The sequence below is a fragment of the Meriones unguiculatus genome, chromosome 5 (assembly GCF_030254825.1).
Source record: "Meriones unguiculatus strain TT.TT164.6M chromosome 5, Bangor_MerUng_6.1, whole genome shotgun sequence".
Classification (NCBI taxonomy): Eukaryota; Metazoa; Chordata; class Mammalia; order Rodentia; family Muridae; genus Meriones; species Meriones unguiculatus.
This window is the reverse complement of record NC_083353.1, coordinates 125,206,190-125,231,202: the sequence shown is the minus strand read 5'-3', so window position 1 is coordinate 125,231,202 and position 25,013 is coordinate 125,206,190. Positions and strand designations below refer to the sequence as shown.

The 25,013-nt window shown below is 37.4% G+C and overlaps 1 protein-coding gene across 4 annotated transcripts in view; it reads right to left on the bottom strand.

Annotated features, from left to right (window-relative positions):
- The window catches only part of Pik3c2g (phosphatidylinositol-4-phosphate 3-kinase catalytic subunit type 2 gamma), a 345,180-nt gene that overhangs the window by 237,346 nt on the left and 82,821 nt on the right, over positions 1 to 25,013 (bottom strand). For all 4 annotated transcript variants that reach the window (XR_009591996.1, XM_060384334.1, XM_060384335.1 and 1 more), the window contains exons 11-14: positions 22,271 to 22,304; positions 18,184 to 18,379; positions 9,379 to 9,501; positions 5,159 to 5,290 (exon numbers count right to left, since the gene is read on the bottom strand). Coding sequence is in view for 3 of the 4 variants with exons in the window: in XM_060384334.1 (XP_060240317.1) it covers positions 5,159 to 5,290; positions 9,379 to 9,501; positions 18,184 to 18,379; positions 22,271 to 22,304 (485 nt within the window). In the remaining variant the exon portion in view is untranslated. The remainder of the gene's footprint in view (positions 1 to 5,158; positions 5,291 to 9,378; positions 9,502 to 18,183; positions 18,380 to 22,270; positions 22,305 to 25,013) is intronic.

Genomic DNA, 25,013 nt, shown 5'->3' with positions numbered 1-25,013 from the left:
TCAAAGAGCAGGCCACTGAGTTCATGTCAGACAGTCCCTGTTCCTATTACTGGGGAACCCTTTTGTTCATGGAATATAATCACTTATAAGTGGATATTAGACATATAATATAGGATAATCCTACTAAAATCTGTATGCCTAAAGAAGCTAATCAAGAAGGAGGACCCTGGGTAAGATGCTCAATCTTCATTCAGAAAGGCAAACAGGACGGACTAGGCATATTTTTACCTGAAAGAGATTTTATGCTTCACCTAGTCAGTACTTTGCTGTTAGGTGGAGAGGGTTTCTGCACTCACTGGAGCTCAGGAAAACAGTTAATTGAATTTTACACCTGTAGTTTGGAATGTGTTAGGTTTATGACTTTACTGGATCATTATGTCTTGGCCACATTTGAAACCAAAAATCTATTTATCTGGTTTTTTATTATTTATTTATTTATTTATTTATTTTATTTAATTTTTAAAGAAAGAACCTAATGTTGTCTCCTCTTTCTGCCCTTGGATAGAGTATATCTAGAATTTACCATTCCCTTCCCAGTGGCTGAGGATTCAGAATGACGTCAGAGCTCTGGCTGTGGGAGCAAAGCTTAGGAAAGAGGGTGCAGAGAACATGAACTTCTGGATGGACAATGCAGACTCATGTTACACAAACTTTACAGCTGTTTGAGGGGCCAGGAAAACAAGCCTGTGGCCTTGTTTTGGAGGGGCTTGTTTTGCTTAGTGTCGAGAAGCTTATTTTCAGATACTAGCCAGTGGCAGGTACTGCCAGCAGGGCATTCATAAGACTTCCACATAAATAAATGTCAGGAAGGCTATCAGTTCCAGCAAGGCATAAAACAGATCTGAGCGTGTTAATGGTTTCAAGAGACTGAGGGCTTTCTCTCAAATTCCACTGACCATGGCACAAGGAATTAGACACAACTAGTCCCCGAGGGTGTCGTTACATTGATCCATTTGAAAAAGTTACCTTTTAAAATTTAGCACCAAGGGTACAGCTGTAACCTGAATGATTCTCCTCTATTCTTCTGCTTAAAAGTGTACCAAATCGCTCTACACTCTACAATAGTTTTATCTAATGTATTTTTGTATTGCTAAATATAAAATAAAGGATGGATTAACATTAAACAATAAAGAAATTTAGACACAGAGACAATAAAAATGGACATATTTAGAACAGGGTAGCTAAGGATCAGCAGTAATTAAAAAGCACTGACTCCTGGGTTGAAGAGATGGCTCAGAAGTTAAGAGCACTGGTTGTTCTACCTGAAGATCTGGGTTTGATTCCCAGCACCCACATGGCATTTCACATCCATCTGTATTTTCAGGTTTAAGGAACTTGACGTCCCCCTTAGGCCTACTGGGGCCTGACACTCAAGGGTGCACTGGTAGACATGCACGTAAGTCGTGTAGGCGCAGGCGCGCGCGCACACAGAAACAACAAAACAAGACAAAGAAGCAAAAAGGTCGCAAAGGCAGTCTTTGGGCATCATATGTGTGCTAGGGTGTCTGGAGCGTGCCTTCATCCTGAAGCCTTTGTTGGCTACACTCCCTGGAATTTCCTGGACAAAAATCAATGTTTTTCAGGTGTTATCGCACGGTGTTGGGGTTCTGGCAGCAGAGGCTGGCTTCAGAACCTTGGTGTGGAGATGCTGACTAGCCCTGACCGCAAGACTGCAAATGCTCCCCGCAGAGCACATCTTCAGTGTTCATCCCTCCTACATGGTGAGATCTTTAAAAAATATGACGTGCTTATAACCAGTTCTGTACATTACATTTTGGGAAAATTGTCCTGACATATCCTTAAGATCTTTTAAATTTGACTATTGTCGATTCAGTGTTTAAAATTTTCAACTGTAAAGTTGCTTAATTGAGGAAGACAAGTGAATTGGAGTATGCTCCCATCGCCCTACTTCCTAAAACAACAAATTAATGATCATTGGATTGGGTTTAGTTATCAGGAGGCTTTGCATTAATTCCCAGCATCTGGAGCCAGAGTACATATAGGATGAAGTCACTGGGAGGCCAGAAGAACCAGAGGACCTAATGTGATGAAATACATTGAGACCCTGACTCTTATTAGGTCTAGTGGGGTTCATGTATAAAAGAAGAGGCGCTGTGATGTTGAGGCCAGAGTCTGTGTAGGGTGGTGCCATTTCTTTTACATACATCCATGGTATAGGATGTGGAATCCCAAACTAGGAAGCTGGAGACAGAAAAAGCTAAGGCAGGAAGTAAGACCTGAATTCTGGTTTTTGCTGTATTTTGAAGCTGCTTGATAGGTCAGACCACTTTCCCAAGTAAGGCAATGGTGTAGAGGGCATTGTGTGGACCAGAAGAAAACCGATGACCTTACCTAGCACAACTACTCTTTATTACTTATCTCAAGGCAGAGCTGGCATGAGACATTCAGTGTCAGCAGCTTAGGGCAATCACCGTGGAATCACATTGTTTGTAGATTAAGACTTATTTTGGGTTATGTTTGAAATTCTGCAAATGATTCTTATTTTCTAAGATTTTAACTCACCCCAGGAGTCTTGAAAAGTGCTGCTGCTCTCAAAACACAACTGAATTAGAATCATCGGGGGATACTTGTAATCCTGGTTTATACTATAACAATCAAGAAAATCCATCTTTCAGTCAATATAGAGGATTTCCATGGTGAAGAAGCTTCCACGGTAACAACGCTGAGTAACAATTACACTATTTATTTGTGAAGCTCAATTAGGAACTGAACTCCTGGACATGGTTGTGCTGAAGAAAACCCTTGCTTACTGTAGTGAGAAAAGCACTGCAAATATAGGTACACAAACAACCTTGTCTGCAAAAAAGATTATATGATTTTGTTCACTAAATCTTTTCTCTGGATTTGAGATATGTTTCTTTGTAAAAATAAAGGTGGGTGGTTTTGATGCTTGCAAATGTCAAAGCTTATTTTTGTGTGTAGACATTAACTAATGTATATCTGAGCTTAATTACCATCGGCTTTTCAAAGGTCCATTTGTGGAGGTTACGAAGAGACAGAATGCCTCCAGGAAGCCATTCTGAGGTCGTGTCGATGCTGGAAACAGTATCGATATAAGTGGTCATTACAACTACACACAGCCGGTGAGGGCAATTCGAAGTATAATAAAAGATTCAATGTCAAATGTTTATGGGCAAAGGTCACCCTGTGAGTGGGGATGAAAGCAAGAGGCTACTTTTCTGTGATCTGGAAATATCTACACCCGACTAATCAAATAAGAATCTGCAAATAGCAGTGAGGAGCAGAATGGAACTTGTAGTTGTGTCTAACAGCCAAGTCTGATGGGTTTCTGATGTCTTAGAAAAATCTGGATTTCTTTCGGTTGTTTATCCCAAGAGAGATGGAGGTTTCTCTGGTTTTGATGAGAAACAGTCTACTGGGAATATATATCCAACTGCTTGTTGAAATACGTATGGAAGTCTATTGTGTTTTCCAATGGCTCATCATCATTTCTTTACATACATGTTCCTGCAAAATCATCACCTTGGATCAGTCCCAGATAATGTCCTCCCACACTGGAAGACCATCACTGCTAACAGCTGTGAGTGATGCATGCTGACACAGAGCCAGTGTTTATACTGGCATTCCCATTTAAGGCAAGCTGGTAAAGAGAACCAAATGCACTGAATGCTCTTTCCAGTTCATAGCAGAAAATATGACTTTACAGAAATGCTAAATCTAAAATACTGCAGTTAAAACTGGTAAGAAACTCACTCATAAGTTGGAAGGACACCTATGTCCCTGCACTTAAAGAGAAAGTCATGAAGTTCTTACCACTTAAGTTGGATGTTTGAAATGTCCACCAACTACAGCAGACATCTCTTCTAGAGCTAACCTGTGTTTTTGCAGACTTTTAAAATCGACCTAGAAAGAGTCCTTTTTTCTATTTAATAAATAAGCCTCTATTGATTGCCTATTTATATTTTTTAAGATGGCAGACATTACAGAGATGAATATATTTCCTGCCAATATACACATGGAGATGGGCTAAGTTATCAAAAACTAAACCAAGCAACAGATACATACGTGCATAGAGACAGATATAACTACACACATGGGACATAGATACACACATACATAAGACACATACAACACATACAAACATATATGTATACAAAGAAAGATGAACACTTATATACACACATACACATATTACAGAGAGATGCAAACACACAATGTACACATACACACAATATACACACAATATACGTATACACACAATGAACACAGACAGATAAACACATACAGATTCACACAAAAGATGCACACACACAGGGTTTAGATCAGAAATAATCCAATAAATTTTTAAAATTTGATCTTGTTTGTTTGATAAATTTGTCTGTAAAGGCTGGTTGTTGGAACTGAAAACTGAAAACAATGTTTTAAACACTTCCGCAATGCCACGTTTTTCTAAGGCAACCTGAGTAGACAACGGGCCTTATGATAGTATTAGCATAACAACGCAAGTTTTGGCTTTTGAAGGTCCTAGATTTTATTATGTAATTCTAAGGTAGGGCTTCCCATGTTAAAAACTAAATACATTGATGCTTCTAAAAGAAAAAAAGAAAAAAAAAACATAGGTAATCATAAATTGATTTTATTGTGTTCTAAGCATGAATAATTCTCAAGAATTACAGTTTAAATAAACAATTGACCTTGAAAAAGCTGTTAGCTCTGAGAGAATATCTGAACTCACAGTTCTGTGAAATTTTGGAAATTGCCAAGTGTTTCTCATTGGCAATAAGCAGCAAAACAGCCATGTTTTAAAATTTTACTTCAGTCAGAATCATATGGGTTTTTTTTTTCTAAATGACAACACAGCTTTTTTGATTTACTAATTCCAGAGAAGTTGGCTGTTTAAAAAGAGAGAAAAAATCATTGAGACTGGTATTGTCAACACCTCTCCATTGTAAACGAGGTAGCTCTTGAGCCAAGCATTTGGCCTGCTTTTAAAGCCAGTTCTCCATTTTTGCTATTCTATTCTGGTTTCAATACTCATGATTTATATTGAACTACCTCATTTTAGTATAAAATGTGCTCTTGATTTTCTCATTATGCTATAACCTGAGGAGCATTGAGTTCCCGGAAGGTGGAATTGGACCAGGAGCATTCTGTTAATCACGGATGATGCACTTACTCTTTTGGAAACAGCGGAAGGCAGGTCCAGGCCAGCAAATTCGCACTGTGGGTGGCAAAGTCAATCCCAAACAGTTTTATGATGAGCATGGATTCTCTTGGAAGTGACTTTATATCAAGAGGAAAATTGATTCTGAAAAGGAAAGAAAGTATCCAATTATAACCACAATTTTCCAAACATTTTCTTGTAATTATTTGGGAAAAATAGTTGAGTATTCGAATTGGGTATTGAGTATTCGATGTCCCCTTGAAAATTTCAGTGACATGTAGAAGGTAACAATGCTCAATGAGTCAGAATTTTACTGCTTATCATATGACCTAGAGAGCCATTTAAAAATAGAATATCACGACTCACCCATGACTGTAAGCACATGGAAATGGCTGGTTAAACTGAGCATAGAGAGTAAATAACTAGAAGTGGATCTTGGCGGTTTACTTTGTGTGGGGGCATGGCCTGCCTTTTATATAAGGTTAGGGGGCAATTTGCTGGAATCTCCTCCAGCATGTGCTGTCACTTGATTTTTGATGTTAGCCATTCTGAAGGGTGTAAGGTAAAATCTCACACAATAATTTATGTTAACTATTGTGTGTTTCAGATTTTGATTTATAAAAACATGCCTTTTAGAAGAGAGGAAATACAGTTCTAGTGAAGAAGGGGAACATGATTGGAAGAAAGAAAACAGATATGGAAATCTACTTTTAAAGATGGACAAAATTCAGATTTATTAAAACACTGGCTATATTGGTGCCTAAGTATTTTTCACTTATATTATTTCATAGTTTCCATATTCACTCAACTATTTCTGAGTTTAAAAGAATCTCTGAAATGACAATAGTGTAGAAAGTATACAGTAATGTCTTGAATGTTCCTTTATCTATAATTGACTCTATATTATGATTCTATTTTTCTGTCCTGTGATGGAAGTAATAATCTTGCTCCATTTTTCACATAACTTAGAAAGTTCTTATTTTTTTCCAGAAGAGCTGGCTTTTTCCTATATGCATTGAGCTTTTCACAATAAGAATGATAAAAAAACAGAGATATTACAATTGATGGTTGCTCTCAATCTCCATTCGTTCAATTTTATAAAAATCAATTCTAGGAACGAGAACTTGCATTCTAAATAGTGCTCTGTTCTGAATATATATGGGCTCACATTCACTGGGAAATTGTTTTTGTTTTTAAACTTCTCCATGTCTTACTTAAAATAAAAGAATGATCATTTTAGTGGAAAAAAAAAGAAATAATTTATAAAATGCTCCAATAAGGGCTAAAGAGTTGGCTCTTTAGTGAAGAGCACTTGCTATTCTTCCAGATGATCAGAGTTCAATTCCCAGCACCCACATCAGGTGGCTCATGACTGCCTGCAACTCTCGGTCCGGGAGATCTGATATCCTCTTCTAGCCCCTATAGGCAACCTCACACATAGGGCATATTCTCATACAAACATACACACCTACATAAAAAGAAATTACAAAGTCAAAATGAGTAATCCTTAGTGTTTTTCTTCTACAAGATACTTTTTCCAAAACCAGAGTAAGTTTGGTGCTCAGCATTAAAGTCAACTGATGAGATGCTCTTTCAATCCCAATGGAACAATGCATGCTAGTAAAATATGTGAAACTGTTAAAGGCATCTGTAAAATGGAATATGAATTAATAGAAGTAAAATTAAAAAAAATGATTCTAGATTGAAATGCCTAACTCTATTGGAAGACTGCAAGGATCGCTCATAGAAAAGTAACATGTAAGCAGTTTTAAGAAAGTAAATACACATCTATACTGTTTTCAAAAATATTAATAAGTTCCTTAGTTTCTCATTTATTTTTATGAAACTGGCTTTACAATTGGATTTTTTCTCTTGAGATGAAAGCCAACTTGATTTTTTTTGGGGGGGAAATAATCAGAGATATGCTTTATTTAAATCAGAAGAGTAATTTTAGCAATTAAGCTGGCTAATAATATTATAAAAGAGTCCTTGGTTACACAAAAAAATCACCAATTAACCAATAACCCTTACTGGACTTTTCTTTATGCTCCTGTAGCTGATGGTAATGAGCATAAAACAAAGAAATCTATATCAATTAGCAGATGCAGTCAGAAATACAAACTGTCACATCCATTTCAGGTACCATTTGAGAGGAGTTCAGATTTAAGACAAAGCAGTAAAAGAAAAAATGGGCACCTACAGTGCAGAAAGGGCTCACTGAGGAGGAATTTACAAGGTGTTTGCAAGGCAGATGGAGGAAAACAGTGTGTTTCCGGCCCAAAGGACCCTCTAGGAAAGTGTGATCTCCATTCTTGTTATGGTAGGTAGTAAAGGCTGAGAGCGTGGTGAGGTGGACAGTGCTGGAAGTGAAGGCACAGAGGCTATGACCAAAGGGCCAGTACTCTGCACTAAAATGATCTGGATTTCTGTTTGAGCGAATTGAAAAGCTGTTGAAGGATTTTCCAAGTAGAACTGATTCTGTATTTTAAAATGGGGCAGATAATGGAATTTGCATCTTTTTAAAAATTGTTTACTATTATTAGTTACATTTTATTAACTCTGTATTCCAGCTGTATCCCGCTCCCTTATTCCCTCTCAACTCCACCGTCCCTCCCTCATCTCCTCCCTGCCCCTTTCCAAGTCCACTGATTGGGGAGGACCTCCTCCCCTTTCGCCTGGCCCTGTTTTATCAGGTAACTTCAGGGCTGGCTGCGAAGTCCTCCTCTGTGGCCTAGCAGAACTGCTCCTCCCTTGGTGGGTGGGGAGTCAAAGAGCCTGCCATTGAGTTCCTGTCAGAGATAGTCCCTGTTACCCTTATTATGGGAAGCCAATTGGTTATTGAACTACCACGAGCTTCATCTGAGTAAAGGTTCTAGGTTATATCCATACATGGTCCTTGGTTGGAGAAACAGTTTCAGAAAAAAACCCCTGTGCCCAGATATATTTCGTCCTTGTGGGGCTCCTATCCTTTCCCTGTCATACTAACTCCCCTTCTGCTGAAGGTTTGGTTATGAGTCTTGGTATCTGTTTTGAAACACTGCTTGGTAGGGTCTTTGATGGAAAGAGTTAGCCACAAGCCAAGAAAGGAGCCTAGTGAATGTGAAAGTCTCAGAGTAGTTTGGTGTGGAGCGGGAAGGATCCTGCAGTGTGTGGGAACAGGTGCTTGCACACCCCGTCTCAGGACAGTCTGTGTTGACTGTGTTGAAGGGTAGCAGGGGAAGAGTCAAGGGATAGTGTCAAGAAGGTAGCCCAGGGCCTGGAGAGGTGACTCAGCAGTTATGAGCACTGGCTGCTTTTGCAAAAGTCTGGGGTTCAACTCCCAGCCCCTACATTGGTGGTTCACCACCATCTGAGGGAATCCAACGCCCTCTCCTGGCTTCCATGAGTATTGCATGCTCATGGTGCACATATATCCAGGCAACCACTCCCACACGTACAAGAAAAAGAAATGAATCTTTTTTTTTTTTTTTTTTTTTTTAAAGACCAGGTGCTTCACCTTGGGGTTCAATAAATGATCACTAGAGGAGAAAATAGGAGCCTTATCCTCTTAATTAGGAATACACTGGAGGTGAAGATTGCCCCCTCATTGATTATTTAAACGAGTACACAATTGGTTTATGTGGGAAAAGAACAGCCGAATATTATCAAATGATTTCTTTCTTCTTAGCTGAAACCACCTCAGCTAACATTGTGATTACTCCTGATCGCCACTGTGAATAACAATAGTGCCTCATATATATACATATATATTTATATACATATACTATACATATATAGTATATATACATACATATACATTATATACATATGTATATATACATATATGTATGTATATATGTGTATATATATGCATAGTGCCTCATATATATACACACACATGTATGTGTATGTATATACATATATATGTGTGTGTGTATGTATATATTCCTGCTTCTCAATTCTGTCATATGAATGAGATGGTTGTTTAGAATTTTAAATCTGTTGAAGGGACAGTCTGTTATCTAATGACCCTTCTGTACTTACCATACCATTGGATCAGTTACCTACACCCATACACTCCTCCCCATCCCTCTCTTTCCATTTGTGTGTGTGTGTCTGCCTGTCTTTTTCTCTGTATTCCTGTCACACACACACACACACACACACACACACACATCACGGTCTATTTAAAATGGAATAAGAGCCGACTTTTCTTAGCCAGCCAGAACATCCAGAATAAAGATTAAACTTACATTTCATTCCAGTTGATCAAAAGAAAGAATGATTTTGTGACTGGCATGGGTCTACAGCTTTTCACTTGACATAGCTTCTTCCCAGCATATGTGAGCCAGCAGGAGAACGAAAATGCTTTGTAGCTGAAAAGAAACATTGATCCAATAAGCTCAATGCATGAAAAGAGATAGAGTCCTAAAAGGGTCAATTATTGTTATTGTCAAAGTCAAACGATAAATATTCATTTGTTTGTGGAAAGCGTGCTTTCTAAATCACTATAAAATTCTATATTGGGTATGGCAGTAAGACTGCAGAGCAGGCAGCTCCATAACTCCTCTGTGCTGACCTAATGGTAACACAAGTTCAGCAAGACACCAACCAGTGCCCTCTGGGTAATCCAGAAACCTGCTGTGAGGGTTCTAGACTCAGATGGCAAGAACAGTTATCCCAAAGCAATCGTGAAATTCACAAGATTCAGGCTCAGTCCCTCCTCATCTGCTGCCTGTTGCTGTCATGGTTGGAGTGGGGCCTCAAAACCCCTGGATATCCCCTCAAGAGGCTCAAAGAAGCCTGTAATAACAGCCAATGGGACACAGACACAAGAATTAACTACTCCTGTGTGCATTTCAGTGCTGATAGGAGAAGGTACAGTGTTGGGGGATGCTGAGAACAAAGAATACATTTACTGTACAAAGTAATGGTTTCTTTGAGCTATGTTCACGCATACATATTGTCTATTTAGCCACAGTTGGTATCCCACTGCCTCTCTTTATCCCCTCCTTCCTTCTGATCTCCTACTTTCATAATAATCCACCTCTACTATTCCCATCCCGTGATGTTCTTGCTAAATTCTACATATGATACTAACCAAATGATACTTATCCTTCTAAGTCTGTACTCTCTCGCTTAACCTGATCTCCAGCTTCGTCCTCTCCCCTGCAAATGATGTGATCTCATTCTTCTTCGTGTCACACTAATACTTTATTGTGTTTCAGTAGGATATCTTGTACATGTTTATGTAGCTGGCTATCAAGCTGATTTCTGAACTTGGTTGTCATGAGTAGAGGGGTCATCCACGAGGATGTTGGCGGGGGGCCCACACAGTAGGTTCTCTGGGGAATGGGTGAGGTATACAGTCATCACTGTGCTTCTGAGGAATCTCCAAAGTGAGTTCCTCTGGTCTGTGCTGAACTGCCTTCCTGCTACAGTGCACAGAGCTTACCATTCACCACACCCCTCCAACAGATGTTGACATCTGTTTCCTTAGTGGTAGTTCTGACTGGGGTAGCAGAATTCCACTTTGATCTACTTTTCCTTGATGGAAAGGCTGAAGACAATCAACAATTTTTGTGTGTGCATTTCACTTTTCTCTTCTCATATACATTTTGAGTTTATTTTTTATTAAAAGAATAAAAATATGCCTTTGAGAATCGGATGGGATTTCATTGAATCTATGCACAGCTTTTTGGAAATATGGCCAGTTTCCTTCAATACTTATCCCACCGGACTACTGCCTTAGGAGAGCCTTTTGACATTCTAGAACCCTCTTCAGTATGTAGGATTTTGTCTGGAGAGCTCTTTCACACATTAGCTTAGGTTGTTGCAGGAACTAAAAAGGTGTTTTAGTTTAGTTTGTGTGTGTGTGTGTGTGTGTGTGTGTGTGTGTGTTTTCTCTGACTCTTCCTGTTGTAATAAGTTGTGAGGGGCACATAACAAAGCTGCCTGCTTTTCTGGCTGAGATCACATTCTTTGCTGGTTGTGGTCAGAGCTAAGCTTCCATTGCTGTCCTTTGGGTCTTGTAATCACACGCTTCTTGCTGCAAAGAGATAATTTGACTCACTTCCTTAATTGAATCCCATTTATTTTTTTCTCTTGCTTTAGTTCTCTGGTTATGATCCCCCAAATATTTTTTTTAAGTGCTGAGAGTAGATATCTTTGCTTCATTCCTGATTTTGGAGGAGCTATTTCTACATATTTTTTTTTCCATTTAGAATGAGGTTGGTACAGGCTTTCTGTATATAGTCTTTATGACGGTGAGGCAAGACACTTAGCTTCTTCGGAGTTTTGTGTTTTTGTTTTGTTTTTTGTTTGTTTATTTGTTTTTTCAAGATGGGGTTTCTCTATCCTTGCTATCCTGGACTCACTATGTAGACCAGGATGGCCTCAAACTTACAGGCATGTGCCACCACACCTAGCTTTCTTCAGAGTTTTTAATCATAAAAGGTTATTAATTTTTTATCAGGATTTTTTTCATCACCTTAAATGTTCATGTAATTTTGGTCCCAAATCCCATTTCCATGCCCTAATACCTTTATTGATTTGTGTTTGTTGAAACAACCTTGAATCCCTAGAAAGAAACCACGTTGACTGTGTTGATGGATCTTTGAACAATGTCATTGGCTTCAAATTATAAGCACATTTATATTTATGTTCACAGTCTTCATTCAATTATACTTATTAGAACACAAAGTGACAGGTTATTTTATGTCTACCCTGTGGAAGTTGACTATTCTCTGCTCCTCTCATTCATCTCACTGATTTGTGTCCTTATACCTTCTACCATCCTTCTGTCTCCTTCCACGTCACAGTTGCTCAGTTGCCCCACCCCCACTCCAGTCCCTTAAAACCGCCTTTCCGCTTTCATGTACTTTCTAGTTTTCTAACTGCTACCCCTACTTGCTACCACACAAACACACACATTTTATGCAGGTGACAGATATTGATCTAACTCAGTTTTGAGAGCTCCATTTGTTGAATATTCTTTGTTTTCTTCTTTCCTTTCTTTCTTTCTTTCTTTCTTTCTTTCTTTCTTTCTTTCTTTCTTTCTTTCTTTCTTTCTTTCTTTCTTTCTTTCTTTGTTATTGATATATAGTGATGACATCTTTGCCAAAAAATTAGGTGTCCATGGTGTGTAGGTTTGTTTTGTAATCTTTGTTCTGCTACACTGATTACGTCTTGTTTGTGCTAGAGCCATGTTGTCTTTGTCACTATGGACTTGTTGTATAATTTGAGATCATGCATTGTGAAAGTACTGGCACTGTTCTTTCTGCTTAGTGTTGCTATGGCTTTCCGTTGCATTTTTGTGTGACATTTAGAACATTTTTTTTCTAGTTCTATGAAGAATATCATCAGAATTTTGAAGAGAATTATAATGTACCTTTAGATGAATTTTGGTATTGACCATTTTCACAATATTGAACCTGCCATTCTAGAAGCATATTCCTTTCTGTCTCATGTCTTACTCAAATTTTTTTCATATTTTAAAATTTTAATCCCACTAATCAGGTTTATTTCTTGTTACTTTTTTGAATCTTCCTTGAATAGGACTTTTTGTCCTAATTTTTCTCAGCAAATTAATCAGTACTATGTATAAGAGCTACTGATTATTTTTATATTTTAACCCATAACTTTACTGAAAATGATATGATTATTAGATTTACAAGTTTTCTGAGTGCATAGGCTATTGTAGTATACAACCACAACCATGACACATATTATTTACAAACAGAGATAGTTTTTTATCTTTTTATATCTTTGTCTTTATTGTTTTAGCTAAGACTTCAAACAGCATATTAAATAAGAGTGGAGAGCAAGTACCCTTACCTACTCTGCTTTCAGGTTTTTCCCCATTAAGTATGATATTACTTTAAACTTGTAGTAGATAGCCTTTACTAAATTGAGATGTGTTTTGGTTATAGTTTGTTTTTGTTATAGTTTCTTCAGGACTTTTATCATAAAGTCATATTGGGCTTTGTCAAATGCCTTTTCGGCATTTCTCAAGGTGGGGATTTCTTCTCCTAAGTCTCCTTATCTTGAGTGTATTAAGTTTTGACCTTGATCTATTAATGTGATCTTGAATTCTGTTTGCCAGTATTTTGTGGAAAATGTTTGCATCTAGGTTCAACAGGAACCTTGACTTGGAGTTTTGATGTTTCATTGTATATTTATATCACATGGGTGCTTGGATAATCCTTACTTCATATGAATTTCTTTTTTTTTCTTGTTTTGTGGAACAACTAGAGTAGGGTTGGTATTATGTTTTTCTTCAATATTTGGTTTGAATTCACCAGTGAATCTGTAAATTTTGGAGATTTATGAAGAAATTTTTATTACTGCTTCCATCTCATTGTGTATCATGGGTTTGTGTAAATTCTTTATATCCTTTGGATATACTTATTTAGATACATGTATTTAGGTCATGTGTATTAATGTGTCTAATTCTTTCAAATGTTCCAACATTTGGGATATATATTTTCAAAGTATTCCCTAATGATCTCCCTAGTTTCAGTGAGGTCTACTCAAAAATAATCCCTTCTCACTTCCAATTAATTAATTGGTTTTTTTTTTCTTTTGGTGTGGCTAGAGATTTGTTAATATTGTAAATCTTTTCAAAGAGACAGCACACAGTCTACTTAATTCTATGTATTACTGTTTTAGTTTCTATTTCTTTAATTCCTGTACCAGTCTTTATTGTTTTCTGCTGATGTCTACTGCAGTGTTAGTATTAGAGATTTGCTGGCTTTGTGAAGTGAATTTGGAAGAGTTCCTTTCCTTTTCTGTTTTATGGACTAGCTTGAAGAGCTTTGGTGTTGGTTCTTATTTGAAGGTCAAATACAATTCTGCAGTGAATCTGAAAGACAAGAGTTTGAATTGGTCCAAATTTATTTCTCTGTTTTTCTTTCAAAACCAGCAGTGAATGAATGGAAAAACCTCTCAGCCCTCATATTCTACTTGTGAGGGAAAATTATTTGATTCATAAACGTTACCAACTACTCAACACACACACACACACACACACACACACACACACACACACACCAGTATTGATTTTTTACTTAATCACACTGTACAAAAAAAGAGTGAGAGCTATTTTATGAAGGTTATCTTAACTTTCTTTTGACTTGTTTTTCAGTTTAACTTTTAGTCACTTAAAATGAAGGTTCCAAGTATGCATGGCAATAGTTTGTATTCCCAAATTATTATTTTGAGGCATGTAGTATATTTCTTACTTTAACTTTGTTATTTGTATTGGTATATCATTGTATATTCTTCCCCATTTAACTCACTGATCCTTCAGTTTCTGAAAGAGACAAATTGATTCCATAATTTTAGTAGCTCCAACAACCTCTCTCAGTATTAACTTTTGACATTTATGTTGTCGTTTTTGGCCAACTGAGTTTTTACTAGCATGTTGTGAATTTATACTTATTAGTTTATTAATATTTTCAACATTTATGATTCATTTTTAGTGTGTCCACAGTATTCATATTGCTCAACATGGTCATGTAAATAAACCCAAGATTATTAATACTTTGGTGACATGAAAGACATGCTCACAGGTCTTTTGGTGACAAAGGTAACATGTCAAGGAGTCTCTGGGATTCCTCTGATGTGCCTCATAAGGAGTGAATCCTCATTAACAAGCCATTTCAACCTGATAATGTGTTTAGAGCTTCCATAGTTACAAATGTCAAAATATTGTCACATGAAAATAATTTATTATATAATACACATCATTATGCACATATTACATTTATGCATAATTACCCTGCATTCTAATTACCATAACACGCTATGCATTGTATTTTGTGAATGATTGAAGAGATTAAAATATTTTTTGTTCTCTACCTAAGGAACGATTGCCATCTGGCAGCTTTGAGAAGAGGAAGAGCAAATTTTCTTAAGGTGTGTGGTACATGGACTGCCCTTCCAGGGAAATCCCCACATCCAAGAGTATTTGGATAATATAAATTGCAGTCAGGGAGTTTAAACAAAAAGGAGAGCACTGGGTGTGGATGCACACACCTTTAATCTCAGCACTCTGGAAGCAGAGGCAGGTAGATATATGCAAGTTCAAGGCTGAAAAACTAAACAGAGAGGGAGGGGAAGGGGAAGAGAGAGATATGCAGAGAAAGGCACAGAATCAGACACACAGAGAGATAGAGACAGATACAAAGAGCCAAAGATGAGAAGAACAGAAAGTGCTGGTTAAGCAGGTAGGGATGGATCTGGAGTGACTGTCAGAGGGAGTGAATATAATTAAAATACATTGTACTAAATCTCAAGGAATTAATAGAATATTATTAAAATAATTTCCTTGGACTTCATATAATCCCAACATATTATGAGATTCTGTATTGCTTTTAATATTACTTGGTCAACCATTCTCCTCCCGGCTATAATTATTCTGGACTGGTTTTCACTGGTACTGACTGGCCTTCTGGTCCTCAATACTAATACGTACTATAAAGTCTTCTTTGCTTCCAGACCCTCTCCTGTTTCACTTTTCTTTCACAATCAAGACTTGTTCAGTTTCCAGCTCAGCTTACTTCAGACCTCTGCTCCCCTGACCCATATAAATATTTCATAAATTATGACTTAAAATTCTATTTAAAGAGTTAATTAGACACTTTAAATAAATCTTTATTGAGCATGTATTATACATTAGGAAACGTTTTGGAATATTGTACAGATACTGTAAAGGCAAATTGTGGAAAATAATAATGTGCCATTATGAAGATAAGTATTCTGTGATATATGTATTTATAAGCAGATAGAGTTATATCATCATTAAGCACATCTTCAACATATAGCTAGGATGAGCTTAAAAGAGAACTTTTATTCTGTATTATGGCAAATTGGAGATAAATCTGAATGAGACTCATCTAGATCCAGCCAGAACTATTCTGCTAAGTCAGCTGCTACACTTCTGACCTCAGAGTGCGAGAGAGTAGTCTGTTTTGGTATGTGGCTAAATTTGGGAGAAATTTGACAAGCACAAGTCAGTACCTAGGTCATCAGGGAAATCTGTAAGCATGCAGTTTGTCATCTCTCTATTAGAAGGTTGGCTGGCCCTGAGTGTCTTGAGAGAGAAAGTGTCTTTTTCTGATGACAGCCTCCAGCTCTAGTCTTGAATTTTGTTACTCTAGTGAATAAAAGTTATAATTTTTTCCACCCATTAAGGTGCTCATTTATTTATTACTATAGTTCTTTTTGTAGAAAAGCATTATTTTATATCTAGAATTATATATACATGCATACATAACAAGGTTCGTGTAATGTTATACATGTTAAAATATGCTGAAACTATTTAGGCTTTGCATTTGTAGTGACAAAAGAAGGAAAACTGAAAATGCTTATGCAAACACACACTATGATCAAATCTACAGTATACTTTCACTTATAAACATAGATATATCAATGTATAGATAGACATATGCTACTCATATATACTGATACTCATGTATAAATATATACACAAAAAAGTGTGTGTATGTATGTATTATGCAGTATATTTAGCTTTAGTTGTATTAGCAAGTTACAGGAATTTCTATGTGAATTAAGAGTAAGGTATATTTATTTGCAACTAGAAAATTATAAGAAAGTATTCATTACAGTAGCATGCAATCATACATATCAATCTTTTAAGAGTCATCATAAAATTAAGATAGGAAATGCATGATGGTTCCACCTGATAGATTCTAAAAACATACATGGGTGCTGATTTCCTTATGATCACATAAATCTTTCGCATTTTACTAAAGTCATGTGTCTATAATCAGCTTTTTATATGCAGAGATACAGTTTATTTATATTAATTATATAAGTATGTACACATTTTATTTTGCACACACACACTCACACCCACATCTTCCTCCCAAGGCTCACAGATCTTCCAGGAAAAAGGGGAAGAAAGACTGTAAGAGACAGAGGTGACAAAGGGCAAAAAGGAAACATTTCCACATTAAACAGGGTAGATGCACATGTGAACTCAGCAGCTGTGATGCCATACACAAGACTTGGAAAAGTTCAAGTCAGACAAAATCCAGATTGCAGAGAGGAGGTGTGCATGACGCCCCTCTCCGAGCCTAGACACTGTTGGTAATTGGTAGCTTCCGGCTTCCTCTAGGGGTGAGTCCACTACCCAGAAGTATATGGGCAGCACAGACTGGACGGGATGGATTTATAGAAAGGGAAAACATACCATTGGATGTCTACAGAAAGGGGTGGGTGTGGGAAGAGCAGTAGAAACAGGAGTGAACGTGATCATCTCAACGTATGGAATTCTCAAAGGATTAATAAAAATATGCCAATTGATAAAAATTAAAGAATGAATAAAAATATGCCCATCTTAAAACCATTTATTTTAACTGTCAGTTGTTTCAGCTTCTTTTTACTTTCAGGTGTCAAATGCTGTATGTGTAGCATGTTCATTAACAATTGATTTCATTAATTTTTATGAATTTAATCAATGTCCTCTTCTAGATACAATCCACGAAGAATTTACATCATGCAATGTTACTATAAGTATGTTTTTCTAGAAAACACTACAGAAACTTAGACAACTTAAAACTCAACGGTAATCCATGAATAATTGCGATAATCAAATAATCTTTGGGGAATTCTTAGGTTTTTGTACTAATCTGACAAAGTGCATGTACCACTCACAGCTTTATAGGGATCAGAGAGCTTAGCTTTCCTTATCCATAAATACTCTTAGTTTCCATGCACACACATTCTCTTCTCCTCTATCCTTTTAATTATTATTAATCACTTAAAATAAACCAAGGACATTTTAGGGAAGCCACTAAACAGAATAAACACTGTCTGGTTCATAAAGAGACACACTACATAGCTATTGTTTTAATATGGTGAAGGGAAAATGAATACTCACCTGAAATTTGACTTTTATTAAGTGCTTTTAAGACAAGAAAATAAATCTGCGTCAAATGACTACCCAATATTTCATGACACATTTTCTTCTTCAAGTGAGGACAATGCTAATTACACTCAGATGGTATCTGTGAATGTTCTCTGAAGCTCACCTGTGTGCCCAAGTCTCTGGAACATTGTGCAGGGTACACACTGTGAAACTCAAGTGGGCATGGAGCCCGGCGTGGATGCAGGATGTACCTCCAGGTGTGTGCACAGGCTGGAAATCTGTACAAAAGCTACTGCAGTACACTTCAATTAGCTGATAGATGGACCTCGATAGTTCAGCTGTCACTTTCTCTAAGGAGCCTAAGGGAGCAAAGGATAGATATCAGGATATAGATATCAGGATATCTGTGAAGGGTCATATTCCTCATAAGCCATCAATTATTGCTTTGAAATCTCTTATAATGAAATTCAAATAGAATTTAATTAAAATGACCCTTACTAACTGAAGGCAATTAGCCACCTGGACCCTGGAGGCAGCCTGGCATAGCTGCTGGTGGATCATCTGTCTATACTTCCATATCTTCAGCAGCACAGATTTTGAAAACACACCCTTTTACTAACAAATTAGAACCTCCTTTTATGATTAACCTGGCACACTGATCAACTAAAATTTGCAATCAATTATCTTCTAGTTTATGGATATTTTAGAGTTAAGTTTCAGAAAAGGATTATATTTTATAAATGGCTTACGGTTACTTCAAACATTTGCTGAACGCTCATCACCTATCTTGTGACAATATCATTAAGGGATTATCACTGTGAGCATAGGCTTTAACACTCAACTGGCACAACCTACAGTCACCTGAGGAGAGAGTCTCAGAGGGGGATTTTCTTTCTCTGTTGGGTTGACCTGAGGCATGTCTGTGAGGGGTTGTATTGACTGTTGTCTGATGCTGGGATATCCAGCCCATGGTGGGTGGGTTCCATTCCCTAGGCTGAGTGTCCTGAACTATTAAAAAGCTAGATGAGAGCAAGCCAGGAAGGATCCATGCACTTTTACCTTTCTGCTCTTGACTGCGGATGCGATACTTTAAATCCCTGCCTCGACTGTCCCTGGATAATGGACTGCATCTTCGAATTGAAAGCCAAATAAGCCCTTTTGTTTCTGCCTTGCTTCTTGTTAGGACATTTTGTCATAGCCACGTAAATGAAACAAGAGCAGTGATAAGGAAAGACAAATGATTAACAAGCTAGTAATTTTCCTACAGAAGCAAAGGAATTGTTGAGGGGACAAACCAGCACGTCAGACTTTTAGTGTCTGCTGTGATGGGATTCAAGCACATTCCATGCCACATCTGCCCATGCAGTTGCTTATGGAAACAGGAGCAACTTCCCCCAAAGTTGCTTCTGAAACATAAGTTGCATCGTGGTTTCTAGTTGTTTTGGGGAAGAAAATGGCGTGGAGAACTAGCTTTCTTCTTGAATACGCTGCACCATTCCTGTGTTAGAATATGTGGGCTGACAAGGAAGGAAGCCAGCTTCAGCTTGATGCTTATCCCACATCCTGTCCTGCAGCAATTCTGCCCACTGTTAGGCGCTCTTTGTTGCTGCTCAACACATGCTATTAATCACTTAGTTATTCATAAATGCACACAAAATTTATGATAGACAAATTGTACTTATTTGCCTCATTTCTTAAATGGTGCACTTTTTTTTTAACAGCCTGGGGGAAGATGAGCAAAGAAAAAAGGCTCTAATTAAATTTCTCTGAGAAATCAGCAGTGGGAATTAATGAAGCAGAAGCAAAAAGCATCATTATAATAATCTTGAAACAAGCCTTGTCAGATCCTGGAGGCCACCCAACAGGTTTTTTTCTTTTTCTTTTTTTTTTTTTTCCTGAATCATAGGTGATAGAGATTTGGAAGTTGTTTCCCCTTTTCAAATTGTCCTGGTGGTTCTTTGAAGCTAGAAGCACAAATTTTCTGTCAATAACTCCCAATCTTGAGAAAGTGTGCCAGTGAGTATATATCTAATATTATTGATCTGATCTCAAGCTTGTATTTTCGAGAACTTTAATTATTTTGACACTTACCACATTCTGCTCTTTACTGTTAGTGCAGAAAGACAGTTCTGAGTTATAATTTGCTTCTGAGAGTTTGATCAGTAGTATGTCATGATGTAATCTGTGTTTCCAGAACTCTGGATGAAGAATGCATTTCAAACGCACAGTCACTAGAGGTTGTGGGGATGGGCCAGTTGGTAAATTTCTGCTATAAAGGCATGAAAGCCTGAGAGCAGATCCCAAGACTCACCCCAAAAGCTAGACCTGGGGGCTAGAGAGACAGGTCAGCAGTTAGGAACACAAGACATTCTTACAGAGGAAATGGGTTCAGTTCCCAGCATCCGCACAGCAGCTCTCTTTAGTCTGTAACCTTGCCTCCAGAAACATAGTGGCATGTGACTAAGGAAGACAAGTGTTGGTGACCTCGAAGCACCTGTGTGCATACACCTGCACACACACGCATACACAACCAATAACATCATCAAATTACTTTGTGAATCAAGTTCTTGGGCTTCGTAGAGAAATACAGTGAAATAATACTTATCAAACTTGTATTTTCTCTGAGCAAACAATTACAATGTTCATTTATTTTTTAAATCAAACATATTAATTGAAATCTGTTGTGATTTATTGTGGGGTAGAAATCTCTGGGCACGTTTCTACTTATTATTACGGAATCCCATATCCTCACTCCCTGAGAAGTATGGGAGGAAGAGACCTTGTTACAACACTCCAGACAGAAAGGGGGTGGGGCTCTGTTAGCATAGCTGTGCCTGTGCTCTCCGGAGATAATCATAAACATCTGTGCAAGGAATATTGTGAGGTAGTCTGTGTCTCCTCTACAACTCCACGACTTAGAGTTTTTCCATCTTCCCTTTTGTACAAGTTCGGGTGTTTTCATTATATCTTACACCCCTGTATTATCTTCTATGATGACACATGGAGGGTGAGTCTATTATTATTGAACACTTCTTTCCAACTGTTGGAATTAGATTTGACACTTTATGTTTCCCATGCAACTCTTTTATACGTAAATTTATTTTTTATAATTAATTCACTTTATATTCTAATTGTAGTTCCCTCCCTCATCTCTTTCTGGTCCCACCCTCCCTCCTATCTTCTTCCCTATCCTTCTTCCTTAGTCCACAGAAAGGGGGAGCCCTCCTCCCCTACCATCTGATTGACTATGAGGAAAGTGGATTTTTCTAATACTTCCAACAGTCACCTTTGCAGTCCAGGCTATCAAGATCAGTTATGCAGTCTCTGGGAAATGCTCAGCATGTCCCTATGCCAAATATCATCTCCCTGTGCAAATATAACAGCCTCAGTCACACACTATCATATTAGGACAAGGTGATTCAACATTCTTGGGGCCCAGAGCTAAAACGTTGTAGAGCTGATGTCGGAAACTAGATCTTTTGATTCAAAAGCGGACTGGACCCTGCTCTGAGGCACATGATCCCCACTCTCTCCCCACAGGAGTAGGAAAGTCCCCTTCAGCCTGCAGTGTCAGCATTCCAGGTCCTCTGTGAGCCCCCCTTCAGGACCCAGTCCTTCTGCCTGCACTATCAGCTGGCCCTTCAAATATAGTCAGTAATTAATTATTATATTAATAAATGTGTAAAAATTAATAAACATATTTTTATCACATCAAAATCTAATCTATAGTAAATTTTTTGCAGTATCTTGGGATGGTTAAAAGGATTCTTAAATATAATTCTGTCTGTATGTGGTGGGAGAAGTCTTATACTTCTTGGAAGGAAAATGCAAGCAGATCTCTGGGAGTTCAAGGACAGTCTGCTCTTCATAGTGATTTCCAGGCCAGCAGCAGGCTACATAGTGATACAGTCTCAAACCAAACCAAACTAAAATCAAACAAAGAAATTCAAAAAACAAAACAAAACAACAAACAGTCCATTTTATTAGCTATCTCTACTTTTCTGTTATTAAAAGAAACCAGAATAAACGCTCAAAGAACAGCATTAAAGAAATTTTCTTGTGAAATTAGCCCTTCTATCAGCACAAAGGCCTGTTAAGGGGCTGAGTAAGGCATTTCTGCCTTGCATGTGTTAGTGTGTGTTACCACAATATTTAGAAGGGCAACCGAGGGAAAAAAAGTGACAGAATTCTAAGACTCATATCCTTTGTTCCCTTTAATTTTCAAACGTTTGAATGTGTATTTTCATTACCTTTTTGTGAAGTTTCTGATGTCTGATGAAAATTCTAAAGAGAGAGAGAAGCATTTGTGTCATTAATTCAGGAAATAATCAAGGCAGTAATATCCAAAATCAACACACTATAATTTCTCTGGGACTAAAGAATGATAAAAATATCTCTTGATATTATTTATCTGTATTGCATATTAAACACTGGAAATCTATTTTGTATAAGAAGAAACCCTTCTGGATATTGCAATGAGTAATGTAGGTTATTAGATCTTTTGAAAGAGATTGCTCAGAACAGCTGAACCTTTCATTATTAACGCATCCTGCAGAATTTGTCTAAGCTCCGTCCACGACAGGAACTAATCTTCTGTTAGAAGTGCCTTTCAAATTCCGTTGTTCACTGCTTAGCTCTTATTATTAGCAGGTATTCAGACACGAGCTTTGGGGCACATCCTAAAGAGGTCTGGATGAAGTAGGAAAAGAGCCATATAGATTCTCCGCTTGGTCTTATTTCTCCCCTTTATCTAGAGTATTAATTAACTCATAGTTGAACTCTGAAGAAAATATATTAAATTATATCACAAATCAAAACCACAGTCTGAAATGTTATTGTTTCCATTCTTTCCCTTGTCATTTATATTCATGTCCACAAAGTGACACCTATATTATGTCTTCATTGGAAGTGTAGAATTCCTTAGCTGGCTTGGGGCATGCTGGCTCTTAACTTCATTATTATGAAAACTATATGTGTTGACTCATATATCCAAAAACTAATGTTTCGGCAGAAAGAAAAGTTCAAGTTTCCAATAAGGCCCCATTCCAGTTGACACAAGTTTTGAAAGACTGAAAAATGACTTGACTTGACATACGACGCTTGATACACTGACCGTGCTTATCTTGAGCTCCTGGACTCCTGATATTCTCCTGCCTTAGCTCTTTTGACAGCTGGACAACAACATTGAATTACCATTCAAGTCATTTTTTTCTTTGATTAAAAATATTATAGTTTGTTTATAAGGAAGTCAATTAACTAAAAAGCACATTTACATTTATTAAGCAATTAAACCAGAAAGTAGCTCTTTACTTTTATAAAAGAACTTCTGTAGGATTCCTTTAAAGAGGGGTTATTTCTATTACGGTAAAATACAATTAAATGTGAATGTAACCTTTCGATTCAAAATTTCACTGTCTGAACCTCAGAAGCACTTGTATTAGGTAAATATTTCACTAGAATGTAGCATCAAACACTCGTCTTAAAAATTCCAGATAATATCTTCATTCTGTCCAGGTGGGCTAGATTATTTGAGCTGTTAGCCTGGCTTGACTAGACTTCAATTTATTCAAAAATTTAGACATGTAATATAAAATCACCGTGACATCCACCTACAGCACAATAGGAAAGAATGTATTTTCCACTCTGTGCTTCAGCTTTCTGGAGTCGTTTATGAAAATATATTAAATGAGTTTCTGAAATATAACTTGAAGGCTAAAGATCGTTTCCTTTACTAAGTAGGAACACAGACTAGAATTGAAGTAGATTTATGATTCAATTCTTCATTTTGCCAAACTTTTATTTATTAGATATTTAATTACTTCACTGCGTGGCAGGAAATAGTATCTTGAGGGATGACCGAATATGCAGCCAAGAAAAAAAAAAAAGCATCTCAAATTTGAGAGTTGTTGGCAAAGACTTGGGCCCTCAGTGTTTGTTATCTTAGGTTAGCAGACAGAGAGGTTTTGTCGACTTTTTTTGTTTGTCATTTTAGGAAATGACTCTTAAGAGAACAGACATTTCATCCCTGAGAGACTTTAATATCATATGAAGTACGTGCTCAACAAAACAAGTTTTCCTCTCTCTTTGCCCCTTTACTACTTTCTACTGATCCAGTAAGGGTGGATATAAAAGCTGAAATCCAACCTAATGGTCCCCACCGAAGAGAAGACACACACCGACACGTCCATATCTGGACTGCTGTGACAAAAGTTTACCGTGAGATGATGGGGACAGAGGTGGGGCTTGTGATACCTAAAGCCTCCATGCCTTGGGAGGCATGACTCAAAGGCATGACCTTGGAAGGAAGCCTCAAAGCTTGTATTAGGTAAACCACCAGGTGTTAACAGTGGCTCTGACTTAAGCTCCACCATTGAAAACCAGAGAGGGCAATTCATTTACAGCACCCAGACTGAGATAGGAGGTTGCAGGGCTTGGATCCTGATCACATTTGCAGCAATGTAAGATTGTTGTGTTTGCCATCACCTCTAGGTGCTTGTGACATCTCCAAAATGCAATGACAGATTATTTGTTGGGAGCTAATTCTCAGTGGCTTGGTATTCTGGATTGGCTTCATTTAGTGGAAGTGAAGAAACTTTTACTCATCAAGTTCATAGAAATATATACTTTCAGAACATATAGGTGGCATGATTTTTTTCAAAATGACAGTATTATTTGTTTTTGTCCTGACACAGAGGAGGACAATACAATCAAATTAAATATGGACCCAGCATAATTGTCACCTCGTTGTCATTTGTGAAGACCGTAGATCTTAAAATCTATACAAAACAAGGTTTTTGTGTAGATATTGAACATAGTTATTTCATTTGCTTCTGTGCTAGTGGTGTAGTAGTTAGTGGTGACTATCCACTTGAGACAATCTAGAGATAAGAGTCACAAGCCCGAGGGATTCTTATGAAGGATGATCTGGGTTATTTTGGCTTTTGAGCACAGGGCTTGTCTTGACTGTATTAACTGAAGTAAGAAACCCTACTT